Source organism: Letharia columbiana, assembly GCF_014066305.1.
Source record: "Letharia columbiana isolate WasteWater2 chromosome Unknown Sc0000069_s0, whole genome shotgun sequence".
NCBI lineage: Eukaryota > Fungi > Ascomycota > Lecanoromycetes > Lecanorales > Parmeliaceae > Letharia > Letharia columbiana.
In genome coordinates, this window is record NW_023501114.1 from 129,737 (window position 1) to 143,655 (window position 13,919).

The 13,919-nt window shown below is 49.0% G+C and overlaps 5 protein-coding genes across 5 annotated transcripts; 3 read left to right on the plus strand and 2 right to left on the minus strand.

Annotated features, from left to right (window-relative positions):
* Nucleotides 1–4: 4 nt before the first annotated feature.
* Nucleotides 5–1,155, plus strand: HO173_011865 (uncharacterized protein; the record flags this gene model as incomplete). The annotated part of the gene is made up of 4 exons (XM_037313741.1): nucleotides 5–77; nucleotides 130–247; nucleotides 302–334; nucleotides 387–1,155. 4 exons carry the CDS (start codon nucleotides 5–7, stop codon nucleotides 1,153–1,155), a joined length of 993 nt encoding a protein of 330 aa, XP_037159377.1.
* Nucleotides 1,156–2,103: 948 nt separating this feature from the next.
* Nucleotides 2,104–3,185, plus strand: HO173_011866 (uncharacterized protein; the record flags this gene model as incomplete). Its single annotated transcript, XM_037313742.1, has 2 exons — nucleotides 2,104–2,179; nucleotides 2,242–3,185. 2 exons carry the CDS (start codon nucleotides 2,104–2,106, stop codon nucleotides 3,183–3,185), a joined length of 1,020 nt encoding a protein of 339 aa, XP_037159378.1.
* Nucleotides 3,186–4,641: 1,456 nt separating this feature from the next.
* On the minus strand, nucleotides 4,642–5,004 carry HO173_011867 (uncharacterized protein; the record flags this gene model as incomplete). The annotated part of the gene is made up of 1 exon (XM_037313743.1): nucleotides 4,642–5,004. One exon carries the CDS (start codon nucleotides 5,002–5,004, stop codon nucleotides 4,642–4,644), a length of 363 nt encoding a protein of 120 aa, XP_037159379.1.
* Nucleotides 5,005–7,715: 2,711 nt separating this feature from the next.
* Nucleotides 7,716–8,657, minus strand: HO173_011868 (uncharacterized protein; the record flags this gene model as incomplete). The annotated part of the gene is made up of 3 exons (XM_037313744.1): nucleotides 7,716–7,763; nucleotides 7,819–8,168; nucleotides 8,222–8,657. The coding sequence occupies 3 exons, from the start codon at nucleotides 8,655–8,657 to the stop codon at nucleotides 7,716–7,718; spliced, it is 834 nt and encodes a 277-aa protein (XP_037159380.1).
* Nucleotides 8,658–12,333: 3,676 nt separating this feature from the next.
* HO173_011869 (uncharacterized protein) lies at nucleotides 12,334–12,762 on the plus strand (the record flags this gene model as incomplete). Its single annotated transcript, XM_037313745.1, has 3 exons — nucleotides 12,334–12,480; nucleotides 12,530–12,660; nucleotides 12,723–12,762. The coding sequence occupies 3 exons, from the start codon at nucleotides 12,334–12,336 to the stop codon at nucleotides 12,760–12,762; spliced, it is 318 nt and encodes a 105-aa protein (XP_037159381.1).
* Nucleotides 12,763–13,919: the final 1,157 nt, after the last annotated feature.

A 13,919-nucleotide genomic window follows, 5' to 3' on the forward strand; every position in this document is an offset into this window, starting at 1 on the left:
CGCCATGGTTCTGTATCTGAAGAAACTGCTCATCATCTTCTTGGTCCGAAGATTGTGCTCGGGTCAATCAACGTCAGGTGGGTGTCGATCAGCGTAATGAAACTCTCGACTGCTCATTTTGTCAACGAGACTCTTGCAGTACTTGTAGTGCAGCACCAACATGCACAGGCTACAATGTGAACGCAGATGTGGTTACCTCGCGCGGCACTTCTTGGAGTTATTTTAACCCCTATGAACCTGGAGTTGCGTAAGCATGAAACCCTGACACTGCTATATTGCGGCTAATAGATACAACGAGCAGCACTTCTTTTACTGACTATAACCCCGCATATGCGTAAGTGCGAAGCTCCGATTCCGTTATCTGCAACTGAGATATACAATCACAGACAAGCATTCTTGCAAGCTTCTCTCATTTTTACAGCATACTCTGTCACCTCGACCTCCTCAGTGACAGGGAACTGCCTTACATATACTAGCTCACCGGTCCCATTGGTCGATGCACAAATTTTCCCCGTTCCCTTGACTGTTGAAACTGAGAACTACAGCAGCTTCGTGAATGACGCATACTCCTCTTTCTATGCCACATTAGGTTACAAGGGATGTATTGCTGCCTTGACGCCAGGTCAATCATTACCAACATACCAAGGAATGTTCATAGCATCAACCTCAGCGACGACACTCATCTCGGCAACTGCGGCAGAGACCTCAGCAACTACATTACCGTCGGTGACGTCGGCGAAGACCGCAGTACTCTCGCAACATGTCCACTCTACGCAAATCATCATCCTTTCTGTCGTAGTGCCAAGTGCTGGACTGATGATACTCCTCCTTTGCTTCATCATCATCCGTCGATACCGGAAGAAGCGAAGCCTGGCAGCGTCCACGAACCATCCAGCAATGACATCGAATATGCAACTTTACCTGGACCAGAAAGCGGAACTAGAAGATGAAGAACGAAGAAAACACGAACTAGATGCAGGAGGAGATACGTATGAGATGGAAGGAAAAGACTGCATATTCGAGATGCCAGGCGCCGCAAACACAGAAACGAGGTCAGCATCGTGTGACGAGGTACACGAGTTGAGAGGCGCGGAACATTCGAGAGAACTCGAAGTCCTCGGTAAAGTTGAGGCCGCAAGTGGGAGCCCGAGGTGATTATGTACGAAGTCATCAAGGGGGATCGCGTTTGCAGCACCGCGAGTATTAGGTATGTGGGATCTCAGCCCTTTTTCAGTTAGTACAACATACGAGCTGGAGCTACGCTCAGCCTTTTCATTCTTTGATCGCAGACACGGGACGCGTTCACACGTAAAAAGTTTGACGACTTCTCTGGAGTGGTCTGTCGCGGTTCTGTGGTAGTGGCACGACCGATCCGGCAGAGAGCCGGAGACATCGATTGAAAAGTGGAAAACAATGATCGTGTAACGGAGATGCAAGAGGAGAGGGGATCAGGGATGCGATATTTGCCCGTCAGACACGAGTTGAATGGCAATGACCGTTTGAAGGAAATGTGAGTGCCTTCGTGCTGCTTCCGCCGTCGATGATCTTCCCGCGATCGATGTCTAATAAGAATGAGGCAGGGCAACACAAATTCGAACTTTATTAGGAGTATCCTAAGACTGGCAAGAACATGGATGGTACCGTTGCTCTATGACGCATTCTTATGTCTAGAAAGGGTTTTCGGATCATCGACACCAATCGCATGCTCGCCCGCGCCGTGCGCATAATGCACGCCTGCAGATTCAAGCGAGCCAACGATACTCGCTTATAGACCTCCATGCCGTGACACCAAGTGGGGTTAAAAGCAGGGCGCACACTGCAACAAAATGTTGGCACAGGGAAAGGTAGTCAGCAAGCCATGCGATTGGAATCAACTTAAACCGGAGGCACTAGCTCTCGCAAGCACATCCCCTTTCGTCAGTAGCAACCGACTTATTGACTAGCGCTACTACCCATCATGCTTGGTCTGGGAAAAACATTTTTGCCGCAACGGTCTTCTCTCCACATATACCTTCCAGAGTCACAGAATGGCTCCGTAGACTGGAGGAAAGAATCTGTTGGGCATGGTCTTAAGACCATTCGGATTTCTCGATGTATTGGAAGATGACCCTACTGATCGCTTGTGTCATCCCGGGCTTGGGCTTTTGCTTTGTTCGGTCGGTATCAGCTCTGGGAGCCGGTAAGCTTTGACCACAGTATTTGCATTATCAATTTGGGCGCATTCCAACTTATCTATGACAGTGAATCCAAATTCTACAACTCCCACGAGCATTTCGTCGGCGAAATCATTCGGTGCAGCTCCAACAGCACCACCAGCGTCACAAGCGACACCTCTAAGCGAAGCGGATGGTCGATCAGCAGCAGCAGCATCCGTGGGAGCATCTGCATCCGCAAGCTTATCATCCGCAGCATTGTCACAAAAACTAGCCGCAGCAGTATCGTCACAAGCGTTAGCAGCCGCGGCAAGCTCCACTAATTCCGGTTCCGAAGTGGGCATCCTTGCTCAGGTCATCATAGCCATTGGTGTCCTTCCAATCGAAGTACTTATCGTGACAATTGTGCTTGGAATCCATAGGCTTATGCGTCGAAAGCCATCACGACCTCTCCGGACTAGGGTCGATATCACGAAACCAAAACGCGACTCACTACCTTACCTCCAGCCAAAGGCAGAGCTGGAAGATGAGCAGAGAAGAAGGCATGAGTTACATGGCGAGCACCTCGTACATGAATTGGATGGTAAGGATGAGATCTATCAGATGCCTGACGAGACGGATAGTCTGGTCCTGCCTTTGCAGGGAAGACCAGGCATACATGAGATGCCAGAGGGGAGTCATGTGAGCTGGGAGATGCCTCTTCAAGGAAGGCATAAGGTGATGGGATGTGAGAATGCTCAAGAACTCGAGTCTCCAGCCCAAGAAAGAAACGAGTCCATCAGAGTGGAACGTCCGCATGAGCTTGAGTCTCCGATACGGTCAGGAAATGAGCCCATGGTGTTAGAGTCCGCTCAAGAGCTTGGGTCTCCAGTAGGAGCGAAGAACAAAGTGGAAAACGCTCAGGGTCTTGCCGCTCCGGTTGAAGATCCCGTTACAGACTCTACGCATGTCAACCCAAGTCGAAGCCATTTCATGTTGAGGCAGCAACAAATGTTAGACATCGATGTTGTAACGGCGACAGCACAAAATTGATGCCAGTGAAGCATGATATAACTTGGGATATGCCACTTCAATAAGAGAGAAGAAGTTGTGAGAAAAATTTCTCGGAACTTGGAGAGGAGATATGAGCTTCCGGATTAACGATCTACTCAAGTATCTATGTTTCCTTCGGCGCGACTTTCTTTCCACCATTCTACACCAATCTGCACCACCGTTAGCAATACACCAATTTTGAAAGCTTGCGGACCAGTGTTCTCGTGTTCATAGTGTTTCGTTCTAAGACGTCAAGTGCTTCTCTCCCAAACAGGAGTCTTCGACACCCAGAGAATTCAGGACCCAATTCGCAAAACACTCGACTGTTGGACAGGCTTGTGGCTTCATAGGCACCAATAACGGTCGTTCACGCAAGATATGGTGCGTGAAATCACCTTCGCAGACGCTTCCAACGAGCTCCTGATCTAGTATCTGGGCTCTGACGTTCGCTGAGTCGATGGAGTCTCGTCGATGTGCACTCGAAATCTCATGTTGCTTTCGAAATTTCACTCCTGTCGCTCGGAGACGGCGTCGGGTGACCTTGTTCCGCGACACAGAGGCATTCGGACACTGCTTTCTCGAGCTAATCGGAGTCCGAGGCGTCGGCACCGCGCGCGCGTAGTTGAGATGGTCGTTGTGTTGGATATTAAAGGGTGTGTAATAGTGTGTTGTAGTACCTACCGTCGACCGGTGGCGGTTGTATAGGCTTCTTGGTTATAAGTGGCCTACTTTTTAGTGTTGCAAACGTGAGGCCTACGAATCACGCTGCCAGTTTTTTTGCTGGGGTGGAACGGTAGTTGTGTATGTTTCCCTTGTGAAGCTAATCCAAGGACATGGTTTCCGTTCTGAGAATGATGTTTGAGGGGGAACTGGGTTTGGGCGACATTCCAGATGCCTTGGAGAGTACAAGAGTGCTCATGAGGAAGCGCAGAAAGCCTACCTGTATGAGAAAAGATCTTACGTAGAGGGGACTGATCAATCGGCATAAGTGAGCATCTGGATATAGGAGCTAGTCTGCATTTTTATTTGGTGCGTATATATAGGCTATAGATGTTGAAGTTGGCAGTAGGTTGTCTTTTAGATGTAGTTGGACGTCGGTACTCGCATGTAGAGCCGATCTTTTCATCCAAATGATACAATAGGCAAGAAGAATTTTCCTCCCAGCCACCACTTAGGCCGCGTAAGAACTGGATGGTTTCAGAAACAGCCCAGGTTTTTCGTAGGCTCCATCCATCATCTCGATTGGCCTGATAAAATCCTCATTATCGATCCATACTCGGGAAGCGTGTCTCCCTTGCACCCTGTTCACGAACTGGTCGAGTTGATGCCGGTACGTGCTCCAGGAAGCATCACCAAAATCGGAATCGTATTGCTTGAAATATGTGTTTTTGGTCCACTATTTTTCAACACGACTACCTTTCGTATGCCGAAGAATATGATCTTCTATAATATCAATTCAATGCCATATCGATGCGAGAAGGGCGTCCCAAATAATGACAATTTTCGTAGTAATCGTCTCCATCTCTTCCAATGTTGGACATCGGATAGTCTTTTCACGATCTTTGACTGAGCACATTGGAGCCTTGATTGACGGCAGACCGCTCGTTAGCCAAGGGAGAAAATGGCCTCCTGTTGCGGCCAAATCTGAGACAATGCTCCCAATGCCGCCATTTGGGAATATCCAGCTGACACCGAACGCCTGGTCAGTGTTCTGATCTAATCCGTTCGGCATACGTCTCACACTAACTGCGAGGCACTCGACAGGCTCAGTGCCCAAGACTTGCCGTGGCATTTGCACGTTGTAGAACCCAGAATCCATCAAGGGGCTAATTACCGAATCATACCCCGAAACTATGAATCCTTACCGAATCATACCCCTAATTACTGAATTATACCCCTATATTAAAATTTGGGGTATGATTCGGTAAGGATTCATAGTCTCGGGGTATGAATTAGTAATTAGCCCATTCATCAAGCAACCCCCACATAGATCATATTGGAACATCGCTGGGCATAAGACCCTTGGGAAAGTGGTGTGTAGATGTCGCTTCAACGATTTTGATGAGTCTATAAAGGAGAGAAATTTCTGCCACGCAGGACGGAATCGGATGTGGACGGCGTCCAATGAGATTACCGCTTGCAGAGAAGAGTTTCACCTTTCGCTACAAGCGGATTATGGAGAAGACTACGCGTCTCTGAAGCGTTGAATTCTGAAGGCTTTTCGAGTGAAACATGTTTCCCAGCCTTGAGTGCTTCCATGGCAGAGAACCTAGAATACACAGCTTGCAAGAGCTCAGGGGCGAAGAGCATTCGGGAGAGCTAGAAGTTCCGCAGCAGTATAGTTGAACGGAAGGATGCTGCGAGCCTTCATGAAATTTCCCTGTGTCTTATATGTTCTTCGCAGAACCACCTCCCTTCATGGCCCGCGCCGTACCGGAGCCTTCTGCTCCTTGCGGCGCAGCCATGCATAACCAAATAGCACATGAAACCAAACAGCACATGAAACCAAACGATATCCGGATAAGATTTTACATCGATGAACCCAATTACAGATTTGGCACAATGAAGGCACAGTGCAGCTAAATCTATGCGCTTGGAGGATTTCGCAGTCTATTCACTTCTATAACATCTGAGCCCCGACATTTTGCTCTGGAAGCCGCGTCGCAGGCGCAGTGCATGCGTTGAGTGCAGATCAGTAGAGTAAAGTGCTTAGATGTCCCGCTGTTTTCTACCCATTTATGCTTCTTTTCCAAAAATCCCAGCTAGTCTTCGTAACTGTTCGCAATTGTTCTGTCTAGCATGTGTAAGTAATGCTCTGTTCCGTTTGAATCGTGCTTGGCGTGGTCTATATCACAGGTTCGTTCGGACTATGCACAAGCTAATAGCCGATGTATGTCGCAGTCGCCTCGCGTAGCCGTCTATCCTAATTGAGACTAACCTTGGATCAGCATGAACAGCACCTTCGGACTATGCGGTGGGTGTATAATAGAGCCAATGTACCCTGATTGTGCTTACTCGAACGGCGACACCATTGTCCAAGGACCTCCTGATCACCCTCCTATCTCCTTTGAGGGCTTTGGCGCTGGGTAAGCGTCACTTGCACCCCCAAGTTAATCTATTTCAACTGATCTGCTTGTGCAGTAGGCCGTTTACTACGATTGGGTATGATTTCGTAGGATATACGTCTTTCTCTGCATATTCGAACGACACAGGGTGCACAACGAGCTCAACCGAAATCCGTTTATCGAAGACCTTCTTCGTCCCCACACCCTCTGGTCTTGACCAGATTTATTGGCTGCCGGCGGCGGAAACATCATTCGTCTCTAACCTAGACTTTCCGTCGTGTTCCATGAAAGTGCCACCCGTTGTCATTTCACTCGGCGCTGCGGCAATTCCGGTCTTCCAGACATTAAATTCATCGCACACACTATCTTTGTCATCTTTCCCACGATCAGCAGTACCGTTTCGACCTACGGCTACGCCGTCTTCATCGTCATCTTCGCGGTCGGGGTTACCGTCGCAGCCTCTAGCTACAACGGCAACCTTACCACCGTCGCAACATACACAGAGTTCGTCTGTAAGCACGCGAGAGATGAGTAAACTTGTCGTCGGCCTCGCCGCTGGAATCGCCGTCCTGGTCCTACTCGTCCCCATAGGTCTGGCTTTGTTTTGTACCATTCGGAGACGGCGGCGAAGGAAAGACAAAGTTGCCACAGTACATCAAGGCGTTGATAGGACGGGCGGCGAAGGGGAAAGTCCTCAATCGTGTTTTCAGCAGAATGTGGAATTTGTTGATGAGCAACGGAGACATGAGATGGAAACCATAGAAATCAGGTACGAGTTGCAAGGGGAGGATGACATACATTAGATGCCGGTAGAAGAAAGAGGAAGACTTTCTCGCGGACGGGAGCTACGAGGTGAGGATCATTCGAAATGAGTTGATCACGAGTTTTGGGACTGTCGCTTTTCGAAGGTATTGAAATTTTCCGCAGGGTTTTCGCCAATACTATCAGCGTCACTGAGGTCTCAGAAGATCAAAAACCCAGTCAAGATACGCCGAACTCGAGTTCGTAGCCCCAATCCAGCTCGAATCGTGACAGGAGGCCGTGAGTGTTTCAAAACACCTGATGGTCACAGTGGGACTGGAGGTTAATGGGTCTCATGATATTACCGCTGTTTTAGGCCCTTGCCAGGTACCCTGTAAGGGGTAGGAGACGGGTGTCCACTACGAGCTATGTAGTCACCTGTTTTGCAATTGTCAATGGCTCTTCATTCGATTTCGTCTCTTTCAGAGCCATTGCATACTTTTGTCCCACACACCCACGCCTGTACATAATCATTTCACTTCAAGGTCTATGCCATAGGCATGGCATTTTCTTTTACGCTGGGGTACGAGAATATGCCATTCCATGCCTCTATTTGGGCCTGTCCAGGCTTGCTATCCCCAACGTGAGAACGCCCAACCACTTATTCACATCCTATGTGGGCCCTATTTGGACATGTGATGTTTATTTTGCCTAAATGGGACAACTAAGTCTTCATAACGTCCAACCCAGTCTTTTGTATGAACACCCAATCCTGGTCACAACGTTAGTGTACGCATTTCAGTACAGCGCAATTCAGCTTAACTGACAGTTACCAACACCGGGAGCTTAGACAATGCGAAGCGCACTATCGAAGCATATCCGCCTCTCCAAATCTGCCCCCTGGCCCCTCCCATAATGTCGGCCACAACTTTCTCGGCGTAGACCGAAGGCTCCATCCGTGGCGTTCCGTCCTCGCCCCTCGCTCGACCCGCTATATCTTTTTCAATACTCTTATACATCGAATTAGGCGGAAGTTTGAAGTTGGTGCCGTTGGCAAGGCCATTCGTTTTGACAAGTCCAGTATTGACCGTCACAACCGCAACGCCCAAAGGCGCCAGCTCAAGACGAAGAGCCTCTGTGATTGCGGTCATGGCAGCCTTGGACCCTGCGTAGACGCCTGTTCCACTGGTTAAGGGGCGGACGACAGACCTGAGGGCTTTGGGAACTCACCCATCCAAGGCGTGATCACGCTGGTAGATATAGAGCTTATGCTCACAAGGGTACCTTTGGCGGCTACGAGCAGCGGCGCAAATTCCTGCGTGACGCGGACCATGCCCCAGACGTTAATGTCATACATCTCCTTTGCAGTCTCAATGTCGAAGTCCAACGTTGGCATGATGGTCGTCTGGCCGGCATTGTTCACCAGGTAGTCGAGCGTTCCCCCAGTCTGAGCGCGCACAGTTTCAACGGCGGTCTGTACACTGGCTGGTGAAGTAGGATCAAGCGAGAGGAGCGTCACATTGGGTATCTTGTCTAGTTGTGACATCTTAGATGGATCGCGCGCGGTTGCAAAGACATGAAGATTGCGCTTCTGGAACGCTTCGACCAAGGCAAAACCAATGCCCCCTGCACTACAGCCCGTGATGAGGACCGATTTGAGCGTCATGGTGCGAGTGAGAGGTGTCGCAGTACGTTGAAACTACTGGCGAATAGGTGGTGGGTAAGCTATAAAGATTGGAGAGCTCGAATGTGGGAGCTACAGCCTACGAGTTTCGTAGGGTGCGAGTTTCGTAGGGTGGGATGCCAGTGAAACACAGTCGCGTGACTACAGAGAGAAGTCTCTGCCAAAAGATGAAAGTCTATGCCAAGCCACTAGAGTCTGTCTGCGTGTTATGCAGGTATCCTTCGGACCTTTTACAGGATGGCATGTGATTTCACAACGCAGCCAGGATCAGCACTAAGGGCATCAGGATTTCAGCGTTCAGCTCTAGGGAATTGCCAAGGGTTCCATCAAGAGTGGGAGCAGGAAATGCTTCGACAAAGGCTAGCGCTCTTGATCTATTCTTTCTCTTCCTACCACCGTATATTTCTATCGATTCGGAACGGGATTTGACCAGGTTTCTCTTCAGACGAAACTTCCGTGTCATAGCTCCATTAGAGCCGAGCCTCTAAAACCCAGCTTCTCAGACGATGTCGAGAGTTCCAATGATGCAAGAGAGACACCCCGAGCTCTTCATGAGCTTCAACCAGGACCTGCGAAAATGCAGGCGCGTAGTGCCAATGGGAGTTCTGAGTCTGGGAATGCTGCGTACTTGAACAACGGAACAGCGCGTATGACATCCCCAAACGATTGTACGCTTTCTAGACTGCTGACCTTGCAGGGCTAATTACTAATTCATACCCCAAAACTATGAATCCTTACCGAATCATACCCCTAATGACTGAATCATACCCTAGGGGTATGATTCAGTAGTTTACCATTACTTGTGATTCGGTAATTAGCCCGACCTTGCACTTAGGACGCTCTGGGCATGTAAGGGTATCCGTGCTATTACGGTCTCACCCTCACCGCCAAATTCCGCGATACCGATATGAGGATCGATCAGTAAACCCTCAAACTCCCGGGATGAGTTGTTCATCGGTCAAGATAAGAGGTTTCTCAGTATGAGCTCTCAACATCGGCGCAGTTAGAACAGCATAATTTTTTGCTTGACTTCTAGAGTTCGAATGAGTTAGTTTAAGGTAATGTCGTAGTGGAGAAGCGAGAAAAGAAGCGAACTCAACTCCTCAGTGCTTGTAGTGAAAGCTGGTCCCAAAGTGGCATACTTCGAGGAGCACATTGGAGTCCATACGAAGCCCTTCCAAACCTTGGGATTGACTCATACGAGTATTGTGAAAGTGAGACAAAGAAGGTATAGTGCAGTTTTGGTCCTTAGTTTGGCGCGTCCGAGAAACTGAGGCAAAGCCTTTGTCCTCAGGAACAGCCGTCATACGCAGTGGAGGGGAAAAACGTGAGCTGAGCATATACCAGCAGGGTTGAGCAATCAGGACATCCTTAGGATCAAGATCGTGGATCGGAAGTATCTATCGCTGAGGCTTGCTCTCAAGCTCAGAAGATCTGGCACTCGAAAGTTTGGCATGGCGCTGGCACTTGAACGTGACATCTTCGATCTTGAGTGGTGACAGCTTCCCAGAGTAGGATTGAATATAAGATAACTCCATGTATAAAGCGCTCGAATCGGTCAATGGGTCAATCAATCATTTATTGAGTCTTTCGAGCCTATGCTTGCTTGCAGCTCCAGGCGGCATTGAGTCCCTGAGCGAATCCCAAAGGCTTCCGGTTCATACCTGCCCTGAAAATGTCACAACCCCACCATGTTTTAGATTAAGAGGCAGAGAGCTCTAGATGTCGAAGACATGGGCAAGTAGTGATACCGGTTTTTGTGGTATGCGACTTGCCGAATTGCAAATATCGGACCACCAGACTGTGGAGTTGGGTGTCGGATCTCGTCGGTTCGAAGAGTATCGGGTAAATTGCCGTGATACAAAAGGAGTAGGTACTTACCACGTTGTCGATCACCAAGCAAAAGTTTGAAAACCCTCGGACGTAGGTGTGCCATGCGTAGGCGGAACTTCCCAATCCCGCCTGACGCTCCTCGTGGTGGTGGTGGAAATCGGATCAAATGAGTTAGCCACGTAGTTACCTAATTAATCGAATGCTCGGAGCGCCTGGTTCTTGCAGCCTCGTCGCAGCGATCGCATCATAATATTGGCCTTTCTTGAAGTTTTCCTTTCGCTTCTTTTTGGTGCGTTTTCTGACCCCTGCGTACAACAATGCGTCAATCTCAACAACCCGGTGATGGGAACATCGCAGGGATCGCATTGCTGCTATGGTGATTTGCTTCCAGCACCGAGCAGCCAGGTTGCCCACGCTGATTATCGCTCGAGTTGCACTGGATACGAACCCGACTCGTGTAGGTCCATGCAAGATCTTGGCGTTGTGTGCAGTGCTGACATTATTGGAGGTGGTGGACCCAATGCCTTGTCGGTCAATCTGACTGCATTTGACGGCAACGTGGGCAGCAACATTTGGAGCTTAGACACGAATAGAACACTAGCGGCCACTGCGGTCTCCGGTATTGTAAGTAAAGACTCTTCGATCGCTTCCACTACGTCAAGAAACACCACTACCATCCACTGCAACATCTTCATCGAGAACACCCTCGTCATCTACAGGAGTACCATCAGAAATGATAATGGCATCATTGTTGTTGTGATACCAGCTGCCGTGGGATGTGTGTTCTTGTTGCATGTTGTTCAATTTCGGAAGTATCGAAAAAAGCACGTGTTGAGTTGCCAGCCGATGTGAGAATGAGAAGTGCAGAGCAATCGAAGTATCTGCAAGCTCCCTATTGAGGCGTTTAGTGAAGGAGCTAAGACAACGAAAGTAAATGTATAAGGCTTTGGGGCGAATCGGGGACAAGGAAAGCAACTCGTTTCGCACCGTCCCTCGCGAATCCACTCCGCCCTCACACGCGCCGTACCGTCACACTGCATGTCAGCTTTCGGCAAAGTCACGGCTCCGCTGCAAGCGAGCCAGCCACATTTAGATGCAAAGTCCGGTTCGAATCCTTCGATACTCCTTTCGATAAGCCCGAAAAGACTGATGGGACGAAGGAATAGGCGAAGTGCAGTCCATATTTGGGAATCTGCTAGAGTCGGTCAAGAGCAGATTGTTCGGGCGTTCTGACGCGTGCACTGCGGATGAAGCGAACGGCAGAATGCATCACGTGGAGATGATGCTGAGTATCTAAATGGTCGCCTCCTGCATGTGTTATGCTACCACAGTGCCCTAGGTCATTGCCTCCGTTTCAAATTTTTGCTTACCTCCTGTTATCTTGCCTCACACAGCAATGCTTGCGCCGTGTGGCGAAGCAGCCAAACATGCAGAGGAACTCTGTCGCGTTTCAGCCCGGATTCCATGAATACTTGGAATTCACCTGCGCTGATGCAGCCCATAGAGTCGCTGCCCACCTCTTTATGATATGCTGGTGCTGCAAAGTACAGCCTTGCTCTCGTACCGCTGTGGTTATGTTGATAGGGCCATTCGGAGCAATGATGTAGGGTCAGGTGCTACCCCTTGGTAACTTCATATACCCTACCCTATCCTATCAACCTCATCGTTCCCCCTTTTCTATAGAGATGTTGTGCTACATCGGTGGAAAAAAAACCTTTGATTCATACTACTCTTCTTTCCTCGCAATCTAAAGTCTCTGCTAGCACTCTCATCCACACAACCTATTGACCATCACCAGATTGAGTCCGGCTCTAGACGCTTCAGCATGTCGAGCTATTTCTCTTCCTCGGGCTACGTTCTCCTACTTGTTTCCTCCATCATCGCAACCTTGACAGTTGCTCTGAGGTTCTGGGCGAGGAGGATTCGAAAAATTCGCCTGGAGCTGAACGATTACCTTATCGTGCTTGGGCTAGTATGAGATCTCTGCACCCTCGTGCTGCTCACTTTCTAATTTCTGTGAGGTCTTTGCACTGGCTGAGGTTATCGTGGACATTTATGGTAGTCCTTCGTCTCTTACGCTGAAAATGTATTGGTCAGCAAACGACCCACACGTCCAAGAAATAGACGCCGGAAACTACCAAGCAGCTTACTCGTTGGTCTCTGAGGGACTTGTTCTTCTCCCTAGTACAACAAATCAAGACTGACAGCACACAGCTTTTCTTCATATCACATATCCTCTGGGCAATCGCCGTAACCCTCATCCGCTCCTCCATCATCCTTCTCTACATCCGGATATTCCCCGCGCGACCATTCCGCCTTACCTGCTACGCCGTTCTAACCCTCAACGGCGCCTTCTTCATCAGTAGCATTATCGATCAGTGTCTTCTCTGCATTCCCGTCTCTTGTTGATGGGATAGTAGGATAAGATGCAGTTATTGTGATAATCAAATAAATAATTGATCTCTTCAACGCAAGTATCAATCTTCTCTTGGATATCACGTTGGTGATTCTGCCGACGCCTGTACTGCGGGGCTTGCAGATGGCGGTGAGTAAGAAGGCAACATTAAGTGGGATGTTTGGGCTGGGTATTCTGTAAGCTCTGCTCCTTCTTTGCCCAAAAAATCGTCTTCATATGCTGTACTCTATGTATTGATCGCCTTGCTACATCAGAACCTGCGCGATTACAGCCGATCGGCTTCAAAGGACAACCACGGTCAGCCCAGTGGGTAACGATTATGTTAATAAAACCACACCGACACTCGCATTCCTGAAGTGTCTCGAAGCGATCCTCGGCGTCCTCAACGCTTGCCTACCGGTCTTAAAACCTGTCTTTAGCAAGTTTCGCGATTCGATGAAGAAATTATGCGGCAGGGAAATCAGAAGTAGGTCTTTGAAATGTGGTAGTATTCCTATGTTTATGCGAGTGAAGCACATGTGGAAGTCAAGGTCTAGGAATCGCGCTGGGAGAGAGGAGTTGGACTCGATAATCTCAATGGAGGATTGGAGGAGGAACCAGAACGGCGTTCAATCTACGTCGAAAGCAGAAAGTTTTGTAGGGACAAAAGTATTCGAGATTCATGTGCAGAGGGATGTTCATGTTGAGAGCTCTGCCTGTGAAGACTGAACTTTGCTGCTCGAATAGCACAGGGAAAAGCGTAGTTTGTATCGTCAGCACTAGGAGTAATAGCGATACTAATTGTGGGGCATATAAGGTCATTGATCGTCGAATTGGAGAAACAAGTTGAGGGATCCATTTCGGCGCGAGATTGAAGCTTGGGAACAGCGATGCACGAGACTTAGGTTAGCGACGGCGAGTACACACCATTCTTTAGATGCATACAGTCCGTCTATCTCTCCAAGTCTAGGACCACCACTCCTTAGCCGCCAAGTTTCCCACGGTTTTAGTAGCAC